General features: G+C 42.5%; 1 protein-coding gene across 3 annotated transcripts; it reads right to left on the minus strand.

The window, feature by feature from the left end:
• Positions 1-13,678: 13,678 nt before the first annotated feature.
• LOC134401079 (nuclear transport factor 2-like) lies at positions 13,679-19,505 on the minus strand. 3 transcript variants are annotated; one of them, XM_063129793.1, is made up of 6 exons: positions 19,313-19,505; positions 18,946-19,043; positions 15,878-15,985; positions 14,746-14,817; positions 14,447-14,545; positions 13,679-13,856 (listed from the first exon to the last, which is right to left on the minus strand). In XM_063129793.1, exons 3-6 carry the CDS (start codon positions 15,974-15,976, stop codon positions 13,743-13,745), a joined length of 384 nt encoding a protein of 127 aa, XP_062985863.1. In that variant the 5' UTR covers positions 15,977-15,985; positions 18,946-19,043; positions 19,313-19,505; the 3' UTR covers positions 13,679-13,742. The 3 variants fall into 3 exon arrangements, with proteins under 3 accessions (XP_062985863.1, XP_062985864.1, XP_062985865.1); XM_063129794.1 differs by having other exon boundaries at positions 19,293-19,505; XM_063129795.1 differs by lacking the exon at positions 18,946-19,043 and having other exon boundaries at positions 19,353-19,366.
• Positions 19,506-22,946: the final 3,441 nt, after the last annotated feature.

Below are 22,946 nucleotides of genomic sequence, written 5' to 3' on the forward strand. Positions count from 1 at the left end.
ATTTCCCACCTTCCTTCCTATCGCGGTCTCCTCTAGCTCCCTTCCTTCGTGCCGTTTTCATTATATGATTCTGCAGAGCTCCGCAGATAGAGTTTATAATATTAAAACAAAGAGAGGGGACAGGCAGCCAGAGTGTCGAGACGTGTTCAGTCCCCTTTGGAGAAAAGACTCCCGAGCAGAGGCTGTTCTCTCTTGAGCTGACCGCCTCTCCACCCGCGTGTTGCAAAGGACAACCCTCCAAACAGAAAAGGTTTCCCAAAGGCAGGAGAAGCGCAGGGCATGGGTGGACAAAAAACTCCCTGCACTTATCCTGCCTTTGGGAAGCCTTTTCTGTTTGGAAGGTTGTTCTTTGCAACACGTTGCTTTCTCCTCATCTTGCATCCTCCTCTGCTGCCTTGTTCCTCCCCTCACCTGGAGCTCCGCATATAAAATGTATAGCTTTCTTTGTCTCTCCTCCATAGCATCGTGTATGATAATACGCATGTGCACATTAATAATTGCACTACCAAAAAAAAAAAAAAATTAGATTCAGGAGATAAATCGCTGTTGCTGCTGCAGTGTGATACTCTTTACCTAGACTCAAATCAACGAAAATTCGGGTTTATATTCAATGAGGAGGAATCCCGTTGCCATATAGATGGGCCTGGAGCTCTTGGCTTTTTTGATACCAGTGATCAGAGTACTTCCAGGAGTACTTTTTTTCAGTAGTTCCACGCTTAGTCCACCAGGAGTTCAAAAAATGGTGCTGGAAAGATGTTCTTTCTCATAAGCCCTTTCTCGTGGAGTTCTTCAGGTATCATCCTTGAATGTTTGCTTGCTGTCAGAATGGGACTAGATCAGGGTACACAAATACTCCAAAGAAGATGGAGTTACTAATAATAGGTGTTTCTAAAGTCAGAGAAATGATAGACTTATCTGCCATGAATGGGATAACACTTCTTCTGTAAGTGCAAGTTCGCAGATTGGGAGTGCTCCTAGATCTGGGTTTCTTGATTTCTCATTTTTTTTTATTTATTGCATTTCTATACCACCCAATAGCCAAAACTCTCTGGGCAATTTGCAAAAATTAAAACCATGGAGATAATCCAAAGTATAAAACAACCAACAGTATAAAAACACAGTATAAAAGTACAATATAAAAGCACAACCAGGAAGGCTGTTGCCTAGACTGCATTCTATCAAGTCACTTGATACATCAAATCTGTCCCTTCCTAGAAAAAGAAGACCTTGTCACACTTGTACATGCCTTAGAGACCTCTTGAATGCTGCAGTGCACTGTACGTTAGTCTGCCCATGAAAGTAGTTCTAAGACTTCAGTTTCACCAGGATGCATAAGCAAGACAGCTAATGGGCACTAGCCACTGGGACCATCAATACTGCATGAGTCCCCAGTCTGGTTCCCAATCAGTGTGCTAGTTCTTTCATTTAAAGTTCTCTGTAGCCCAGTTCTTCTTTATCTGATGGTGAACCTATTTCCAAGCTCCCTGATTGCCAAGGTCCAGTAGTCAATATCTGCTGCATGTGCTGCCACTTTCAGAGGCTCAGAGATCTGAAAGATCTGGACTTGATGGCCTTGTAGGCCCCTTTCAACTCTGCTATTCTATTATTTATTTATTTATTTATTTATTTATTTATCATACTTATACCCCGCTCCTCAGCCAAAAAAGGCTCTCAGAGCGGCTTACACTTAGGAAAAAAGACAGTCCCTGCCCTCAGGCTTACAATCTAATAAAGACATGACACACAAGGAAAAGGAGTCAAGGAGGGAGGGAGGGAGGGAGGAGAGAGAAAGAAAGAGAGAGAGAGACAGAGTCCAGCAGGAGCAGGCCCCGATGTTACTTCTGCCTGCTCCAGTCCTCTCGGTCCTTCTTCCCCACAGGGCCAAGATGGCAGTTTGCCCTGTGGGGGGGGGGGAAGAGTCCAGCAGGAGCAGGCCCCGATGTTACTTCTGCCATGATTCTATGATCTTTGATAATGAACAGGTTGGGGTTCCTCATTCACATCTTATGGCTTACTTTTTGCAATGAATTGTTGCTGCTCAACATAGGATCTGACGTATTCTTAACGTTAATGTTTTAGCCCTGTTGAGAGAGGGGAGTTCTTCCTGGAATTAACCTCCCTGGATAGCCCTGGTTCTTCATATTGACTCCACTACCTTCTGATAGCATTAACTTCTTGATGTGTGGCACTTCTCAACATGGGGTGGTGGGGTGATACAAGCAGAAGACATTGTTGTCTGGATGCTCCATAAGAGTCTGTGAACGAGGCAGGGTGATGGCACTATAAGAGCCTCTCCTGGAAGCACCCTATCTTATTCTTCAGTTTCAGTCATGTCTACAGCAATTGGCAGGCCCAGGCCAATTCTTTAAAGTGGTCCTGAACTCTTTAAAGTGATCCTGAACTGTTTCATGGATCCGCATCACTCATCCATTTAATACCTGTGGATCTATAGACACACATTTCATATTTTAAGCCTAGCCAATACAAAATGGCCATTGCTGTGTCGTCATAGGGCCTGTTAATACACTAAGCGATGGTTAGGTTGTGCTTGCTCAGCGAACAGGTCACAGTAGACTACAGTGTAAGCCGCAGGGCCAACTAAGGAGCAGATACAATTTTAAAGATGATCAAATACACTTCCGAATCATCCTCAGTCTTAAATTTTACTGTAGGAATGTCCAAGTTCTGTCTCTAGTTTGGCATCTTTCTTTGTCACCACATATGACCTAGGTGGCATGTACATCTGCATTCTTGTGCCTTCTGCTGCCAATCCACAAGAGAGACCAACATCATACTGCTCCATCTACAGGAACTTGGACCAGTGTTCCACTGGAGCCGCGTCTGTAGTCATTTAGGGAAGCAGGTCACATTGATCCTGCAACAATGGTCGAAAGTGGTAAAAGCCGAAGAACCCGTTAAAGAAAGGGATTGCCTAGCAGCTGTTTCTCCCCTTGGGAGGTGTGGGCATTCGTGTGTCACTGCATGCCTCCTTGTTTTGGCCTGAGGGACAAAATGGCTTGGATAAACAGCATGTCTGTCCAGGTTCATCACCACTCCAACACTCACAATGTTAGTCATCAGTACTTATAACATAGAGGATTCTGACATCCCAGCACTGGGTAAAAAAAAGATATTTCCTCCTATTTCAGACCTTCTGTGCTTTAATTTAATTGGGTGATCTCTAATATTCCTCCATAAGGAAGCATACCTGGCACCTTCTTTACAAGCTTTTAGATGCCAGGCTAAGACATTTTTGTTTATCTGGTATATTTATGAATATATTTATGTAAATGTACATGATGCTTCTGCATTGTTTCTGTGGTTTTATTTTCTGCCACTTATTATGTTTTTATGATATTGATATTATTGCACAGTGCTGTGAGACCTGAATTTGATGACAGGCTCAATGTGACTTTCCTTCCTTCCCCCTGCATGCCCACACATGCCCCCAAATCTGATCTGGAGCAGAATTGTGTGGGCTGCAGTGGGGAGAAGAAATCCATTCTGCCTGCAATGTCTTTTCATATTGGATACAATCCCATTGCATTAGAGAGCTTGTATTATTAAAATTATTTAGTTGGGTACATAGGGCTTAATTGACTTGAGATTTGAATTGTTACTACTGATAGATTTAATTTCTATTTAGCACCAGTGTTGTACTAGGTCCTATACTTACAATGAACCTTAGATGGGCAAAACAAGGGAGAAAGAAAACATTAAGAACTGACAAATGAGTACTGTATTGATTCGAGGCTGGGGCATGACAACAAAAGCAAACCTTTTTTCAAGGTGTTAGAACAGTAGCCTTTCCCCTCTCTTAGTGAATCATGTTATTATTGTTGCATAATATTTAGCAACAAAAAGTGTACTGCATACCTGTTCTCAGTTGTAATTTCAAAAAGTTATTTACACTAATCAAATCAGGAAAGACCAATTGATATTGAGCTGCAAGCAGTAAAGAAAAAAGGTGCTTACCATCTTAAAGATCTGTTGTATTTTGTGATAGGTCCCTACTATCCCAAAGCTGATGAAATGCACTGCATCCATTGATTTCACAATGCACAGGAACTTCATATCTTCTACTTTTACAGATTTCTTCTAAACAAGCTGTTTATTGCACACTTGTGATTGACCGATCAAAGAAGTTTGCAGGTCCATTGCACGACATCATCAATGACCAGGACATCTCCCATGTTATCCCCTGGAAGTCCCACTATTAAAAGAACCACAAATGTGGTAATATCCAGAAAAAGTGGGACCTTCCACCACTAGATGGTGCTGTCTCAGAGGAAGTTAATGGAGCATGCTTAGAGGGGAAAGATTCAATTCAAACCCTCTCTGCCCCTCTCTGCCCAGGTAATGCAGTTCATAAGCATGCAAAAGAAGCAGGAAGCACAAAGCCCCTGTAAGGCAACACAATTTCTTCTTAATGTAGAGATGCTCACAGTGTCTAAACTTGGGAAGAAGTGTTACTCTTGATTGTGATGTCCCACTCAATGAAGAAAGCAAAGATTTTTCAAAAAGGGCATATGTAAGTTCCATTATCTCCCTTATTTGTTGACTGATCCTTCCCTTCCTTTTGTAGTACATTTTTATTTATTTATTTATTTAAGCATTTTTATGCCGCCATTCAGCCAAAAAGGGCTCTCACAGCGGCTTACAAAAGTATTTCTTGACAGTCCCTGCCCACAGGCTTACAATCTAAAAGACATGACACAAAAGGAAAGGGGATTGGGAGGGAGGAGGAGGGGGGGGGAAAGGAAAGGAAATTCAGGCACTACAATCTTAGTTGGAAAGTTCAGCAGTTGACAGTTGGTAGCAGGAGGGAGGGGGCTCTGAGCTGGAGCTGGACCCAGGCACGGTGGAGAGGTGCCTGGCTGCTGCTTCCTCCCTCACTGGTGGCCTCTGCAGAGACAGTTGGTAGCAGGAGGGAGGGGCCTCTCAGCTGGAGCTGGACCTAGGCATGGTGGAGAGGTGCCTGGCTGCTGCTTCCTCCCTCACTGGTGGCCTCTGCAGTGACAGTTGGTAGCAGGAGGGAGGGGCCTCTCAGCTGGAGCTGGACCCAGGCATGGTGGAGAGGTGCCTGGCTGCTGCTTCCTCCCTCACTGGTGGCCTCTGCAGTGACAGTTGGTAGCAGGAGGGAGGGGCCTCTCAGCTGGAGCTGGACCTAGGCATGGTGGAGAGGTGCCTGGCTGCTGCTTCCTCCCTCACTGGTGGCCTCAGTTAGAAAGGGCCTGAACTGCAGCGTTCATGTAACAAGAGTTCCCAAGATTTTTCATTCCCGTAAGGCCTCTTGGTTTTAGATCGTCGTCTTCTGATTCCGACTCCCCTTCATCAGCCACTGCAATCGGTACAGCTTTGAGAGGATGGACGGGCGGAGGAGAATCCTGTTCTGTGAATTTTGCAGATGGGGCTGTTGGGTGGGAGGCCAGGCGCTGGTCCAAGAACACCTCCTTCTCGCAGGCGTAACACCACACCCGGAACGTTGTCAGGTTCACTGTGAGATTGTGCTTTTTGGCCTGTGCATGAAGGGTGCTGTGGTCAGAAAAGGATTCCCCGCAACCAACATAAGGGCAGCCTACTTGAAGACAGACCCAAAGGTTGGGTCCCACCGCTCCACAGGACTGGCACGTTCCCTTGGATTTCTGAAGGAGATCATCCTTGGTGACTTCACCTATTGAATCAAGGTGAGGACAGAGGTCTCTTGGGTCACCCATTTTGAACTTTGGCTCACCTGCTCGCAGCGGAGCCTCGGGAGGAGAAGGAGAAGGAGGTGGCTGCGGCGGCCGCTGGGCAGGAACAGGCGGCTCTGACAGCGGGAGTACATTGGCAAAATGAACAAATAAATCTTTCATACATAGGAAGATGTTCACTCCTTCAACTTTCATTTTACAATCAATGCTTATCAATTTTTTATGTCTTGTACTACAAGCTGTGGAAGCCTTCTTGTCATTAGTTACCAGCTCATCAGTTAAACTCTTTTTGTCTAAAAATGAGATGTGTTCATTTTCTCTGGTTACCTTAAGAGAAGCTTACAAGTTTTCACCTCAGAGCATTTTTTTCATCTTGAGAATGTATCCTTCCAAACTATTGGAGCAAGGAAAGTGGATAATCTTCTTGAAGAACGGTGCTGGCAGAAATATATATAAGAAATAGAGCCAGGATTGGAAGCTTTCTTTCAAATCCTCACAGCTATGAAACCCGTTAGGTAGCATTGAGAAAGCTATTAACTTTCAGTCTAACTTACCTTATAGGGTTGTTTTGAAGGTAAAACACCACTCTTCATCTTCTTGTATGTAATAAGTGCGATGAGTATTTCATTCATGAATATATTGTAGAAATCTTCTTCTTTTAGCCAATGTATTTAAAATATTTTTCTTAGATACCTTCACATATATTTCTATATGCTTTTCTGTGCCATCAACTGTTTTGCTTCCTTCTATTTCCTCCTACGCAGAGACTAGTTTTGACTAACACAGGTTTTAAATGAATCTCTTACTGCAGTTCTGTGATATGCTTCTCAAAAGAAGACTTTTCAGTTACTGATCAGTTCAATTTCATCTGAACAGCAACAGGAAGAAGTCATTATCAAAATAAAAATGCAGCACTAGAAGAAAAAGGATGATTTATCTACAATTTATGTGGACAATTTAATAGCTGGGTTCAATCTTTAACTGTAGTGTTGTTAAAGGTTTGGAATATTGCCAGCGTATAAAGGTTCCATATCTTAAATTACAGTTAGCAGCCAGTGCCCACGTAATTCTTAAAGCATAACAAAGTTTGTAATTAAACCATACCCTTGTATTCAGTATCACCTTATCAAAAAAACTGAAAGCCCGCTTCAGTTTAAATTGTAAACTCATCCTTTTATTACTTAGACATCTTTATTATGCAATAATGATGTAGTTAAAGGGGAGTTAGTATGGTGTAGTGGTTAGAGGGTTGAACTTGGGAATCCTGGCTTCAAGTCCCCACTTAGCCATGAAACTCATTGAGTGAGTGTGCTCAGCCTAACTTACCAGACAGGGTTGTTGTGAGGATAAAACGAAGAGGAGTATCATGTATGCTGTCTTAGGCATCTTGAAGGCAAAGGTGGGATATAAATGTAAGAAATAAATAATAACATAAATAATAAAAAGGATAACTGTATCAGCATTATGCAGACATTTGTGTGCACCTCCAGAGAGAAAAATATGTGTGTGTTTGGGGGAGGGTACCCATTAAGCAATGCTAATTCATCTTAAATATATGCAGATATAAAATTCTGACCAGTTTAAACAAAACCAAACAAGAAAGCTACCCTAAACATAGACCAGCAAATCATGGGTTGTTTAACCTATGATTTATGGAGATGTATGCCATCTGTGAGGTACTTCTGGTTTCTGTAAACAACCTCCAATTGGCCCAATCAAAGGTTTGGAGCAGGATGTGTGATCCTAGACTGGTTTGTTGTTGGGTTAACCACTGGTTTATTTAGCTCTTAACCCATCTGTTCAAGTTTGCACGTCATGCTGATAACCATCAGTCAAGCCGATCAGCGACTGTTTACAGAAAACAGAAGCAGCTTGTGTGTAGTGCACGTCCTGGCAAATTATGGATTAATTAACCCATGATTTGCCACAACATGCTAACCAGCCCACAGAGTACAGAGGACTGCACGCAGTTTCCTGCTTCAGATATTTTAACATATGAAGCATACAATGTCTGGCTAATTTTATGAGGCAGAGAAATCATGTGACATGGGCCTCCTCATCGATTAGATGTCATTGACGTGGAACAATCAGCTCAAGTTACAATCCTCATCCACGTGGTAGATGGGAGAGGTTACTGCTTGCTCCACCACTACACAAATCAGAGTTGTAGTGGCTAGTACTATAAATGGGAGTGGATAAAGTCTCAGGACAGTGATACATAGAAAGTGGCCTTTCTTATTTCTTATTTATTTAATTATTGCATTTATACCCCACCTTTTTTCCTCCAAGGAACCCAAGGCGGTGTACATAATTTTCCTCTTCATTTTAGCCTCACAACAACAACCCTGTGAGGTAGGTTGGGCTGAGAGTCTGTGACTGGCCCAAAGTCATCCAGTGGGTTTCCGTGGCTGAGTGGGGACTAGAACCCAGATCTCCTGACTCACAGTCCAACACTTTAGCCACTACACTACACTGGCTTTCTTTCTTGTAGTTCTGGTAGCTGCAGCTAACATAGCACTAGCACAAATTTATTTATTTATTTATTTAGGACCTATAGTTTTCAAGGCACTGTACAAATAATTTTTAAAAACTCAATAACACAGAACCTGCCAACAGGCTTAGAATCCAATAAACGCAGTACAAAAGGAAAAGAGGGAGGGCATAGAAAACAAGCAAATTCAGGCACTAGTTCTTCATAAAGTTACACAAATGTTTTTTGTAATGGCCACTGACAGAGAGTTCAGGGAAAAGGAGCCAAATGGCAGCTATTCCCCAGCTGAGCCAATGGAGTGGGCTGTGTTGTCTTCCTCTGCTGTGTAGCCAGGTGGAATGGCTAGTAGATGACAGATTTCTGAACAATTTGTCTCATGAATCTTTGGATTGACCAATTATGAACCAGCCTGCATGGGTGGCTATGCAATTGTAGAAACAGTATTGTGAATCGTTGTGTGACATTTTCTGTACTTTTAACTTTGCCTTTTTCAATTGGAGCTCCCCAGTGGTTAATAACCCCAACCCCTCTATACTTTTAAAAAAATTGATTAAGCCAACAGGTTTGCTAGTTTATTGCTGCTTTAGGGGCCCCCCTGTGCCCAGTCTTCCCAAATTGGTGCATGTGTGTTGTATTCATTTCCAGGGAGGTACAGAACGTTCAAGCAACTTTGAGCCACCAGAAATGATATGGTGCTTTGGCCCAGCTCCCATTGTTTCTGAGACGTGCAATGAAGAGCAGAACTGAAGAGAAGCAAGAACTGGCCCTTGTGAGGAAAGCATGATTCACTTGGAAGGCAAATAGAAATGAGAAGGGAAAGATATTAGAAGAACTGTCCAGATTAAAAACAAGGCTGTAATCCAGGAACACAAGGGATCTTCATACAAACGTGCCTTACATGTTGATGGGTAGAGTTGGGGGTGGTCACATCTGCTGGCTGAAGCCCTCCTCCAGCCATGAATTTAGCCGGAGCATAAACCAGCTCAACATGCATAATTTGCCTCCGCACGAGGGGGAAATTCTGGGACAGTCAGCAGCTCCCTTACATAGTGGCAATCTATGTACATAGGTCAGTACACGTGTGTGGCCACTTCACATACTGGCTGAACGTGTGGCTGGTAGGGGGCATGTCTGCCCACTAACCATGGCTCTGCTTCTCCCCCACCCATCAATGTGTAATGAGTGTTCTTTATGAACACCCCTATACTTTCTAGTAGATGTCCCACTGAACTGAGTAAAAATTATTAGGATTGGACTGCAACAAGCATAAGATGCCAAGCATCTTTCCTTACATTCAATCCCACTAAAAGGCTCCCTAGCTAACTGGTGTCTGGCCTTGGCAATGGACTGGATGAGAGCCAATAAACTCAGTCCAAACAAGACTGAGGCTCTGATGGCGACTTGTAACTCAATCCAGATTTGGGGGGACGTGCAAATGGCTCTGGATGGAGTCACACTCCACCCTGAAGGAGCAGGAACGCAGCTGGAGATACTCTTGGATCCATCATTGTCATTGGAAGCTCAGCTGGTCTCCATGGAGCAGAGTGCCTTCTACCACCTTCAGCTGGTTACCTCACCTGGATGGGGATAGCTGGGCATCAGCAGTAATCTTTAGATTAGATCGCTGTAAAACATTGTATTGGTCTGCCTTTGAAAGACAGTGCAGAAACTGAAGCTAGTGAAGAATTTGGTGGCCTGGTTGTTAACCAGGGCTAGGCAATGTGAACATATATGTCCAGCACTGGTTTTCCTGTACTGGTTGCCAAATTCCTTCCAGGCCAAACACAAGGTGCTTGTTTTAACCTAACGTGACTCAGGGCCCCAATACCTCAAAGGACCACCTTTTCCCACATGAAAGTATCCTGTCCCTTAGGTCAGCTTTTGTGTGCCCTGTCCAAGAGAAGCTTAGACAGTGGTGGCTGGGGGAACCAGCCTTTTGTGTGATAGCCCATTTATGGAACACTCTCACCAAAGAAGCTCACCTGGTACCAACACGGTCAGCAGTTTGGTGCTAATCAACGGCTGTGGGCTGCTTTTGTGGTGTTCATTCTAGGCTGTTCAGGCTTTGTGAAGAGATTTTGTGTATTAACCCTTTTGTATTCTATTGTGTTTAGATTATGTTTTTATAGTGGGTTTTTTGTATTTTATTATTGTGCTGATTATGGTTTACATGGATTTTGTTTTGTTTTTCTGGTATATTAATTCTGGATTTCTGCATTTGTGTAAGTCAATCCGCAAATACATAATTTAATAAATAATAGTTTCTCCCAGCAAAGGAAATATAGAATTTTGTACTAAACCATGCCCTATCTTGCTACTTGAATATATTATATAAATTGAGCAAGAGCAACTGCCACTTCCAGCATGCCTCTTGCAGCTACAGATATTTTCTATGGTTTGCGGCCATATTTTTTTTTCATTTTCCAAACGGTGCTGCCAGCCAGCCGTTCAGCAAGCAGAGAATGCATAGTTAAGCCGTGTGGCAGTAAGTGACCTAACCACAGAGGGCGTGGGGTGCAGCATGGTTCTGCGATTGTGAGGCGGGTCTGCTTGTTGTGGTTCCATTAACCCTCCCCTCTCCGTGGTTCACCTACCAACCTAACTCACTGTGTGCATCTGAACAGGCTCAGATACAACCGGGTTTTGGGTCTCTGGGGGCATCTTAGGATGCTTGCTGTCTCCCTAGAGATCCGATGTGGTAGCAGTAGATTGTAGTTATCCGCTTGAGTGTTTAAGCTCTGCCTCCACCTCTGCTCAAATTCTATATTTGTAAATCAATGCAAATAATAACAATAAGCCTCCAATGACCTCCTCCTAAAGGAAACCAAACCTAGGTATGTGCTGTACCCCTAAAACTTCTCACTGCTCAATAGAATTGGGGTATGCATAACAATACGATCTCGGTGCAACTTGAAGATATTCATATTCCTACACTTAGGACCCCACATGCGTACATGCTATGACAGATACCAGTGTATTGTTTTGAGAACAATAGAAGATATACCACTCTCTAAAATTTATTTATGCCTACAGAATTTACTTCAGCCAGCCAAAACTAGGCTGACAGGTATTACCCAGAGGACCTTCTCTTCTGCTGCTCCCAGACTGTGGAATGGACTGCCGGGAGAGATCCGCCAACTTAAAAGTCTTTTAGCATTTAAGAAAGCTATAAAGACTGATCTCTTCCGGCAGGCCTATCCAGTGGAATTTTAGGATGTTTTAATAATGTATACTATGCTTTTATTTCAGTTTTATGTATTTTATACTTATTGTTGTTCCCCGCCTTGATCCAAATGGAGAGGCGGGTAAGAAATAATTTATTATTATTATTATTATTATTATTATTATTATTATTATTATTATTGTTGTTGTTGTTGTTGTTGTTGTTGTTGCTGTGTAGAAAGGTACTGGTAGGAACTGGATGCATTTAGCCTAGTTTACATAATCCCTTTTGTTGCTTCCACTCTGAAAATAGCCACATATTATGTAGTTAATATTAGACCACGGATGGGGAACCTTTTTCAAACTGAGGGATGGATTACTGCCAGGGAAACGTCCTGAGGACCAGATAACAGCAATAGGTTTGGACAGAGCCAAAAGTGGTAATCATCCCTACTTTCTGCCTGTCTGTCTGTCTCTCTCACTCATACTCACACACTGTTCCCAGCTGCGTTCCTCAGCTGATCCATGCAGATCATCTGGGGAGGGGAGACATTTTCCTTGCTCAGGAAGGGAGCATTTTTTCCTATTGAGGAAGGAAGCCTTTCTCAGTACTGAACAGGTGAACACTCTTATCTCCAATCATGACCTGACTGGAGATAAGAGGTTTTCCCTACTCGAGGAGAGAAGGGTTTCAGGAAAGTGGCCCAAAGGTTCCTCTTCTCTGTTTTAGACAAACAACACTATCGAAAGAAGTGCAGCCAGTACTTTTCTCTCTGAAAAGATTGTCCATAGCATGGCTCATGGTCTGGGATAAAAGCTTTACATTTCTACATAGAACATTCATTCTGTCAACAGCTTGTAATATGCAAAGAAAGACCCAATTATCATGTTTCCTTTTAATGTGGTGAAGTCATTGTGACAGGATTTTACAATATCAATTTCACATAGGAGATTCTTTATTTGTATGCAGCTGTAGCAGTTTATTTTCCACACATGCACACCGTAGTTCTCAGGGGGTTGCCCTGCTCTGACTGTGGGCCCATTCAGATGACACTATTAACCCTACTGGTTAAGAGGTTTTAGGTGTCATGTACAATGAGTTTTCCTTAACCAGGTGCACCTGGTAACCACATTGTGGCCGGTTCACTAACCCTGTTCTGCAGCAGGGTTAGCGGCATTAACTTTGGCTTAAAACCATACAGCTAGCAGTACTTAGCTGCCTAAATAATCTATGCTGGTCTATCCTGCAGGCTCTCTTACTGCCCCGTTTTTTGAGCAACACATGCAGTTTAAAGAGCTGTGTAGTGAATCTAGCCCTTTTTTACTACCCAAAGGCACATCTCAAATACAACACTGTCCAGAATTCAGCCCCAGTGATCCACAATTATCCCTAGACCAGGCAGACACCCCCAAAATGGCAGCGAGCTCAGGACAGCAGAGGTGCCTCCTCAAAATGGCCAACCACATCGAGGATAATGGCAGACACTCCCAAAATGGCAGCAAGCTCAGGATGGCACCACAGCGCCTTCCATGTAAACAAATCTGCAGGCGTAACTCCTGGCCGTTGAGAGGGTGGGGATCAATATTCCCAAATGGCATCTGGCATTACAGCCACAGAACACGGTGATCACAAGCATCAAGGGCTGTGTTACAGCAGTAATGACGGGTGACTTCAGAAACTGAACTAAAATGGTGGGCACAAGTGCTGGCTCCCGCAGCGCAAAAGCTGATGGGATAGAGCATTCGGAGGACTCAAGCTCTCATTTAATAGGTTTGTGGTTAAGGAAATCAGGACCCAGACAGGGTTTACAGTGACATGTGTGACCATATGTCTTGTGGTTAGTGCTAAGCTAACCACAGAGCCTTCAGCGTTGCCTGTACAGGCTCACTGAACAGTCTGAGCTATGTGAGGATTCATGCAAACAATATATTTGCCATGCACAATGGACATGGGAAATTCATCCTGAGTTGACTTCACCATGTTGATAACATAATATGAAACATGAGTTAGGTGAAATAAAAGCATTTAGGAATAGCAATTATTCCCTCAGGTGCACTAATAAGACTGCATGGAGGTTATTTTGTTGCTACAGATGCTGTTTTTATAAGAAATCAATGTGATATGTTTGAGCATGTTTAATGCAGTTAAAATAGACAAGCAGTGTTCTTACGAGATGGTATACATTGGATGTCTTATGCTACATATAAGCAGGGAAGAAGTATAGATATACTGTATGTGATAGAGTGACCATCCAAATTATTCATCTAACGTAACAGGCTATACATATTATTTCAATTACAAAGCCTCGGAATAAAGAAGAATTCAAACAAGTTTTAAAACAAGTTTTGTTTAGTCAGGAATTTGAGATAAACAAAAGCACACTGGAGAAAAAGTTTCAAGCAAAGTTGTACAGAGCCAGCCTAAATATGTCATTCGAACAAATCCATTTGTCATTAATATTCTTGAGAACAAACAACTGATGGAATCCCATGACTGGATCATCATCCACCTACATTAAAAGAAGACAAATTTAGCTCCTGTGTTAAAAGTGTCCATCACATCAATAAAATCTGCAGTCGTTTAAAACATTAGAGGAAAAATCTGACTTTTTCCTCTAATGCAGTTTTACGCCTCATTGATTTCAATGGAGAGAGAAATCAATGAGATTTTGCAATACTTAATTTTGACTGGTTTGTACTCTGTGTGACTTTTAGATGGATCTGTTTCTAGCTACCATATTATAAACTCAAACACTTATCTTTCTTTAACTGCTCCATTTATAATATTTTAATTAATCACAAAATTCTGTCTCAATGCTTTAATGCTCCAGCTTTAAGAGGTTCAGGTAATCAAAGGCCAGTATCCAACAGTTGACATAGCAATAGCGTAAGCGACCTCTAGCATCTGACAATAGTGTAAGCTGGTGCCACAAGTTTCTCCATAAAACCCATTGCACCAACTTATGCTATTAATGTAGTGCTAGAGGTCACTTCCACAACTGCTACGTCCACTGCATAGGCAGAGAGGCAGTACTGGATATTGCCCAAAGACATAAAAGCTTTGACATATGCTAACCAAAGATGCAAATAATTATCTCACCTTCAGCTGACCAACTACCATACTAAGAATGCAGTTGTCAGGAGCTGGCTGATGATCTTGGGATGTAATGTTGTGCTGAATTTTTTGGAAAGGGAGTCTCTGTTCCCAAAGAGAAAAAAAGAACATGAAACCTGCTACTTTAATAGAAATCATACAAACTTATGAAACAAGTCAGTCCGCCAGCACTCTCCTTTCTCTTATCCAATCAAACGATTGTGTTTAACCATTCAAAAGAATTGCAAAGAATGCTAGTACAATAAGCAAAGCTTCTTAACTACTGATACTAAGTGGTAACGTACCATCAATTTTTCCATAATTGATGCTTTTCCTTGGTACTGCTGCCCTTCCCATGATAAACAGGAAGCATCTGTCTGCAAAAAGGTATATGTTTCAGATAAAAATATCAAAAGAAAGCAAAATAAACACATGAATAATCCCAGGTCCAACCCCCTGGCAAGATACTCTTAGCGAGTCCCACACCCACCTTAGACAGCTTCCCACAACTGACTGCACTCCAGAACCTTAGCGGCAAACTAGCTGACAGTATTTTCTGGGCACTTGGTCCAAGTTGCAAGCACTTCACACACACACACCCCACCTGTGTAGCAGCTAAAAATGCACACTATTTGTATCTGAATATCCAGAAAACCCTTATTGCAAAGTACTGTACTTTCAATAGCTAAGAGTAATGAAAAGCAACAACCAAGAATCTGAATTTACAAAGTAAAAACAGATTCATAGTGCAATCCTACCCCGCTTGCTGCCCCAATGTTGAAGGGTGGAGGGGGTTAGGATGGTACAGTGATTCCTCTCTGCTGGCTTCTGACCCCTGCTCCACTGTACCCAGATGGGCAGTAAGCTGCCACCAGCAGTTCATGTCCAAGTGGAAGCAGGTGGAAAGCCCCAAAATAGGGAGTTATGTAGGCAGAGAGAAGCCAGCTTGGGAGCTGCTCAGATAGACCCAATTTAGGCCTTCTGCTACACAAGTTTAGAAGCTAATGTAGCTAATCTCCCCCTGCTCAATTGCTGTCAATGGGTAGGAGGAACTTGTAAAATCTGCCAATCTAAATAAACTGGCAAAATGCAGCACCTGCCCACCCCCCAACACCGCTTTTGCGCTGGCCAGCGTGAGCCAGCAGGGTTGGTGCGGTAGATCCAACTCATTGCTCTCTACTGGTCCCACTCAAGACTGTTTGTCAATAACCTAGGAGACAATTATTAGGACATGAACCACATGTCAACTTTTGCAAAAATAACAAAGAGGCCAAGTCAGCATCCCCACAACCTGTATTCCTTTACACTGGCCAACATAGTTTGGGCTGATGGGAGGTGAAATCCAAAACATTCTGGGGAAGGTGGTTCCAAGTCAATAACCCATCCAATACCCCAATGACAAAATAATAGTTTAAATAAAGATATGTAGATACATACATAAAGGGCGCCTAATTGTTCCCTATTGGTATCAAACTGTTGATAATACAGTTGTATAAAACTTGTTCCAATTTGCTCCCAAATAGGCCTTTCTGCCATTTTGTTTGCCTGCAAAGAAAATAAATAAATAAATGTTTTAATTAACAAAACTGAGTCCTAAGAGCGAAAAATCTAGAAAGACAATCAACAAGCCCATCAATGACACTAGGTCAAGCTGTACAAGTGTCCTAACATACTGCAGCATACATAGTTGCAGTCACACTGAACGTAATCATTTCCTTTAAAAGTCTTGTTGCATCTTAAAGGCTAATAAACTTATTCTGGCATAACCTCTTGTGGACTACAGTCCACTTCATCAGACACATGAAGTATTATGGAGAGTTTTTATATGATGGGGGTGGAGGGAGGGGTAGGAGGAAGACTTCACTTTTTATAGTTCTTCCCCCCCCCCACCCCCTGTACTGTACATAAAACTGAAATTCTCCATACCACTCCATGGGCAACAGTCCATGAAAGCTTATGCTAGAATAACAGTTGCTAGAGTTTCAGGTGCCACAAGACTCTTTGGGTTTTTTTTAACTGAGCTTAATGGGAGAACATACAGGATTGTACAAGAGTAAGTATCAAGTCACATAATACGCAGATTTGAAAGTGACCTATATTTCAAGAAATTGCTTATCTTTTTTCGTTGCTTATCATTTAAGGCAGTGGAGATCTATTGGCAGAAACCAGGACATGGATGGCCAACCATTAGCCCACCAGCGCTGCTCCTCACCCACCCCCGCCTCCCAATCAAAGTATTCACCGGCCCACACCTCTGTGTTTCCCTGTAAACTCAGTATCTTCTTCACATGTACTTTTACCTGCGAAAGAATCCTGGGAAATAGGTAATGAGAAAAAGGTGCAAGCTTGTAAACACTTGCCTGGTCGCCTGTGGAGAGTAAGGATACAAACCTATTGACACTTACTTGGGAGTAAGTCCCACTGAATTCAGAAGGGCATACTTCCAAGCAAACCTGCATAGGTTGAGCTGTCCAATCATCTCCAGGAAATGTTGGGGGCTTGTTTCCTCCCCCAGCCTATTGATATACCACTAAATGGTTAGCATAGGTATGTGTGATACCTTACATAGGTATTTACGGGCTTATTTGCAAAGTGGTACTGGCATTGCCCAAAATCACAGTGGGAGGATGGGGAGCTTGTAGGCCATCTAGTCTAAGCTCCTTACTCAATGCAGAAATTCCAGAGCTAAAGTGTCCTCAAGAGATGGCTGCCCAGACTTGAAGACTTCCAGCAAGGATAAGCCTATTTTCCACTGGTAAATTGATCGTTCAACCACAGTCTGCCCTCCTGTAACTTAAACCATTGGGTCTAGTCCAAGTCACTGGAGCAGCAAATCATTGCCCTCTTCTATTCAAAAGCTCTTCAGGTATATGAAGAATACTATCAAGTGCCCTCAATATTTACTTTCCCCCAATATTTGTTCATCTAATAATTTTTGTAAACCACCCAGAGAGCTTCGGCTATGGGGCGGTATATAAATGTAAATAATAATAAGTTTTTACAGAATTTCAATCTGAGTTTCCTGCATGCAAATCTTACACTCTAGCCACTAAAACAGACACTAAAATTATAGGTTTGATATTATACTCGTATATCACATTGAAAAAATATGCACATCTGTGATATCTCAATGTGAAAGCAAGGCGCTTCTAAAACCTGGAGGCAAAGAAAAATATGTATTAATAATAACACATATGCAGCCAGGCCAGTGCATTATTATTAGGAAGCAAGTCCCACTGTGTTTGAAGGGGCTTATACCCAATTAAGTATGCATAGGATTATTTACTTAGAAGTAAGTTCCAATGACTCATTTTCATATTAGGTGTGTTTAGGGTTACAGTGTAAGGCTATATTCCTATGCACTTACATAAGAGTAAACCCCATGTAACCTAGTGGGACTTACTGCTCAATAAATATGCATAGGAGTGCAATGGAAGGTTGCAGTTGCATACACATATACTTGGGTGTTCTCCTCCATAAATATGCATAGGATCAGGCCTTACAAGGCTACAGTCCTGCAACACTTACTTGGCAGTAAGTCCCACTGGGGAGAGCGGGGCTCAAAGTAAATTTTCCTAAGCAAAGGTCGGCCTACACTCTCTACAAACTGATTTAATGGAGTGATTCCTCTAGCTTGATCACCTCACCACAACATGCTTCGTACCACAACATGCACTTTTTCTGTAAGCCTCCATAAGCGTAGTTGCCTATTTTCATCTGCAGGTTATGGCAACTAGACTGTTGCTCCATGATCTCGCACGAAGAACTTGCGAATAAGCAACAACATTGAGGAATCTTTTCTCTATTCACGAAGTAAATCGTCACCCTTCTCCCCCACCCCACTTTTGGAAAGTCCACGTGCTGTGTACTTATTGGAGAGCCCGGGTGGGAGGAGGGAGAGGTGTGCTGGTCCTCCAGGACCAGCACCGAGAAAACCCTCTCATAATTAAAGGAAGCAAAACTAGATTCAACTGTGCCTTGGAAAAAAGGATTGGTACAATTTATTTATTACATTTCTATACTGCCCAATAGCAGGAGCTCTCTGGGCGGTTCTTAACTTGCACTGTTGGTGCAGATCACCTTTCTTTTTTAAAAAAAAAAGGAAAGGAAAGGGGGGGAGCCATGCCAGTGTGTTCCCTTCAAAACATACACCTTCCCCAACCTGCTGCCTTCCAAATAGCTTGGACTACAACTCCCATCATCCCCTGGAGCGTCCAACCATCTGAAGGGCACCAAGTTGGGGAAGGATGCTTTAACATGGTTTAGTTTGTTTTTAACTGTGCATATGTATTGTTTTACACTGTATGTTTTTATCCGTACTCCGCTCTGAGATCTTAATGATATAGGGCGGGATATAAATGTTTTAAATAAATAAATAATAAATAAATAAATTAACACTACGCAGATCCCAGCCAATCCCGCGCTCGCACACCCGGGTTATTTAAAGAGGAAGGCCGCTGTTCGTTCCCTCCGGCAATTTTATCGCCCGGGCGCGCTCGACTCACCACCCCCCAGCTCGCTCGCTCGCTCGTTGTAGTCACCGCCTGGCTGCGCCTATCTCCTCCCAATGCGATTCCAGACCGGAGAAAAGGCGGTCGCAGCCCTGCAAAAGACAAAAAAAGCGTTCGGGGGGGGATCGGGGGCCAGTTTCAGTCAGATTTCGGGGGAACGAGTCAGCCCCTGTTTGCACGGAACCAGCGTGCACACTACAGAGGCGCGCACGTCGGGAACTTGATCACAGGGGTAATCAAGCACCGCACGTGAGGTCGAGAGGATCGCTGCCGGCCGCAGCTGCAGTCCCCTCGCCCGGGATCCGTGGTTGGGGGGGGGGACACCTCGAATCATAACGCACATTAGGGAGAAGCAACTCACGAAAACGACAGCTAGCGATCTGAGAATTTGGCGCCACTACGAGTTCCGCAACAAACTTTTCCACTCCCACAGCCGCTTATCAGCCTCTTTCGGTCCAGCAAACACGTGGGTTAACTCAACATCCAGCAGATGGCGACCCAGCCCGGTTCTCAAAACCTGGTACGTCACAACTTTTTCGGCCAATCCAAGCCTGAACACCACTCACTTAAAAGAACTTAGAATTCACCGTTGTCTGGCTTTGATGTTCGCTCTTCAAGCAGGTATTATAGTCGTAAAGAGTCTAAAACTGATACCTTATTATTTTGCTTTGTTCGGTTGAACTTAATGGAGCCGGGGCCGGGCCTGGCTTACTTCTGGGGAAACAAAATAGAATTGCACAGTTAGTAGATACAAAGTTAAATTCGTTGTGAGGAATTTATGACATGTTTCTCCCAGAGCATGTGATAAAATTGGCAAGTAAAAAAGGTATTTGTGGACCAACTTCTAGATTACAGGCCCCGGCCCCGGCTCCATTAAGTTCAACCGAACTGACATGCAAAGGAGATTAGGACTGCAGCCTACCCTAGTTTTAACAGCATGCATGTCTGTGCTGTTAAATGGCAAGTCCTTGGTCATTTACTTCACTAGCACGCTTGGGATTTGAAATGGCCTTGATAAAGGGTCATTTTATGCCACAGCATTCTTGAAAAAGTTAAAGAAATAACATACCTCACAACCCTTTATTCTGCTTTTTGCCATGAGTGTTAATAACTTGACTCTACTGACAGTCCAAATCTTTTTCCCAGTTCATAGCTGTATATGAGTAACAGGCTAAATGGAGAGACTCAGGATTTAGTAAAGGGATGGGACGTCTGTGGGAGGGGCCTATCTCACTTACTGCCTAAGGGAGATGGTTTGGGTATACCTTAAAAAAAACCTTTAAAGCCTGCAAGTGCTTTATGTTAATGAAACATGGTGGTAGCTGTTGGATTAACTGTATTTCTTCGATTGTAAAACACTATCGATTGTAAGACGCACACTAATTTCAAGTATCACCAACAGGAAAAAAAAAACTTAAGACACACCCACGATTCTAAGATGCACCCCATTTTTAGAGATGTTTATATGGGAAAAAAGTGTGTCTTAGAATCGAAGAAATAGGGTATGTTAATAAAACAACTGAGATCTGGCCATGCCCAGTACACAATAGACTTTGCTGGGACTAAATTTCTCACCATGTTGTGGTTTTATTTGCCAAGAACACTCCCTGACTAATTTCTGCAGCAGCACCCCCTGCACTTGCAGTGGGGAGCAATCCCCCGGAGCAAATAGTAAAAAAAAAATCCATTGTATTTATTGACTAATTTAACAATTTAAAGTATCCAGAGTGGCACATGGTCTAACAATGCAATATAAAAACAAGAATTCAACTCCCTTCTGAACTTAACTCCACCTTTGGAGCCTCTATCCACCTACTTGTCTTTGCCACAGGCTAGTGTACCAAATCCACCACCCACATAGATTCATGTATACAGACTGATTTAGTGTGCATAAAGACCTGTAGATTGGGACATGAATCCAGGTAGGCATGGAAAATTTCTTCCTGAAGCTCTGGAGATCTACTGTGCACCAGTGTAGTAAACAATACTGGGCTGGAAGGGCCTATGATATGACTGTGTGTAAAGCACCTTCCTATGTTAGGAAAGTGATAGCATAAATGTGTCATTTTGCATAAGGTTCTAGTGTAACTCAGGACCATATCTGATGTGGCTGCTTCTGGTGACAGAAGGGTACCCACAGGTCTTACCTGATAGAGCCACTGCTGTCTCTCACATACTGTAGAATGTCATGTCATGTCATGTCCTCTTATCCTTTTTGTGGTATCTAGTCTCCTATAAATCTCAGCTCAACTTTAAACTCATTGGGCTGTATCCAGTGTTAGCCTAACTTAAATTCCACTCATTTTAATGGGTCTACTCTGGGTAGGGGGTAATATTGGATATATTACAGAGCCAGCTACATTGGCACAACTCTATGATACTTAGTATTTGGTAGCAACTTCTCAAACAGCAAAGGTAGCCTAAAGTTCTTGCTCATTTGCGGCAGGACAGTTGTAGGATTGGGGTATCTGATTGGGTGGGCAGAAAGCTTTATTATTTTCTATTTGCATGAAAATCTGTATGTAATTTTAACAAATGTATGTATCTTTGAAATGTATGCATTCTTTTCCTATTAAACACATTTGTGCATATTTTTTAAAAGCACACATTTTTTCATGAAGTTCTCAAATGTGTACATGCTGTGGAACACACGTCTGTGTGTGTGTTGTGTCCTCAAACACATTGCAGGCTCGGAACAAATTCAAAACAAATTTCTTATACATCCCTAGCGGCGGTGGCAGTACAACCTGTGGGGGCATTAAAAGTGGCCCACAGATGCCCTGAAGTTGTCCATCCCGCTATAGACATTAAACTAGGCATTTCCTACAGATATAGAATGTCTATTAAGAATTCCCCAGGCAAGATTCTTATCAAGTAGCTCTTAAGCATAAAATTCATTTTGTTAACTTGCTAAAGTATAATTGTAATATTGAAAGGGAGTAAGACTCGCATCCCAAGGTTCTGGTGACTTCAGCAATAAAAGTAACAATATTATTTGCTTTGCCCACATGATCTGCTTCCTTCATGCAATACCAGAGAAGTCATACTGCAATGGCTCCCACACAGCTGCTGGCATCATATGAATTAGACCTTTGTCTACAGCCCAAAAAGAGCACATTGAGAAGCAAATAAGTGCATGAATACAATTCTGATCTGATGGAAGTCCATTTTAAACCATTCCATCCTAGTGATCATAAAGGCAAAGAACAAGAGCTTATGGAATGTAATTAATTCACACAAATTTTCCTGTATGTTTGCCCTTTGGTAACCCATCTTACTTAATCTATCCCTAACAAAGATTACTACTTATGCAAGGCAACTCTAATTGAACTGTCCAGATGTGCTTCACCCTACACTTCATCACTCCCCTACCTAATCCCTCTTTAAATCCCTTTGGCGGATACTGATGCACTGCTCTGCATTGCACAGGGGCTTTTCCTCAGCACCAGTGTGAATGGTGGCAACCACCACTCCTTTAGAGGTGTCTCTTTGGACCAGTACTGGGAGCCCCTTGTACAATTATATGCTGTCCTCTTATTGTACAGAAAGGCATAGGATCATATACCTAAATGTGTGTTTTGGCTTAGATATCTCCACATTCCAGAAGATATAGGTTCATTGTATCTTTCTCTTAAAACAAAGTCTTAATGTTATTCCAAAATCATTATGTCACCATCATTTTTCCTTGTAAATGTGGTAACTATTGCATTCTAAAAATTGAAGGAAAGAAAACTGTTAATAAAGCTCAAGGGTAACCATCTAATCACTTTTGTAGTTTAACAATTAAAAAAAGAATTGTCTCAGGAAACGCAAATGTTCTGCTATATTCCCTATCTTCCAAGTCATATTATAGAGGACCAGGAACATGCCATAGGTTCCCCTCATGGATTTCTTCCTCCCTTTTCTGGTTGGCATAACTATAGTTTGCCATGATGTCCCAAGGCAAAATGAGCTATCTTCAAACTATGCTTTGAAGTGGGTTTCCAGATCATTCC

Source organism: Elgaria multicarinata, chromosome 7, assembly GCF_023053635.1.
Source record: "Elgaria multicarinata webbii isolate HBS135686 ecotype San Diego chromosome 7, rElgMul1.1.pri, whole genome shotgun sequence".
Lineage (NCBI taxonomy): Eukaryota > Metazoa > Chordata > Lepidosauria > Squamata > Anguidae > Elgaria > Elgaria multicarinata.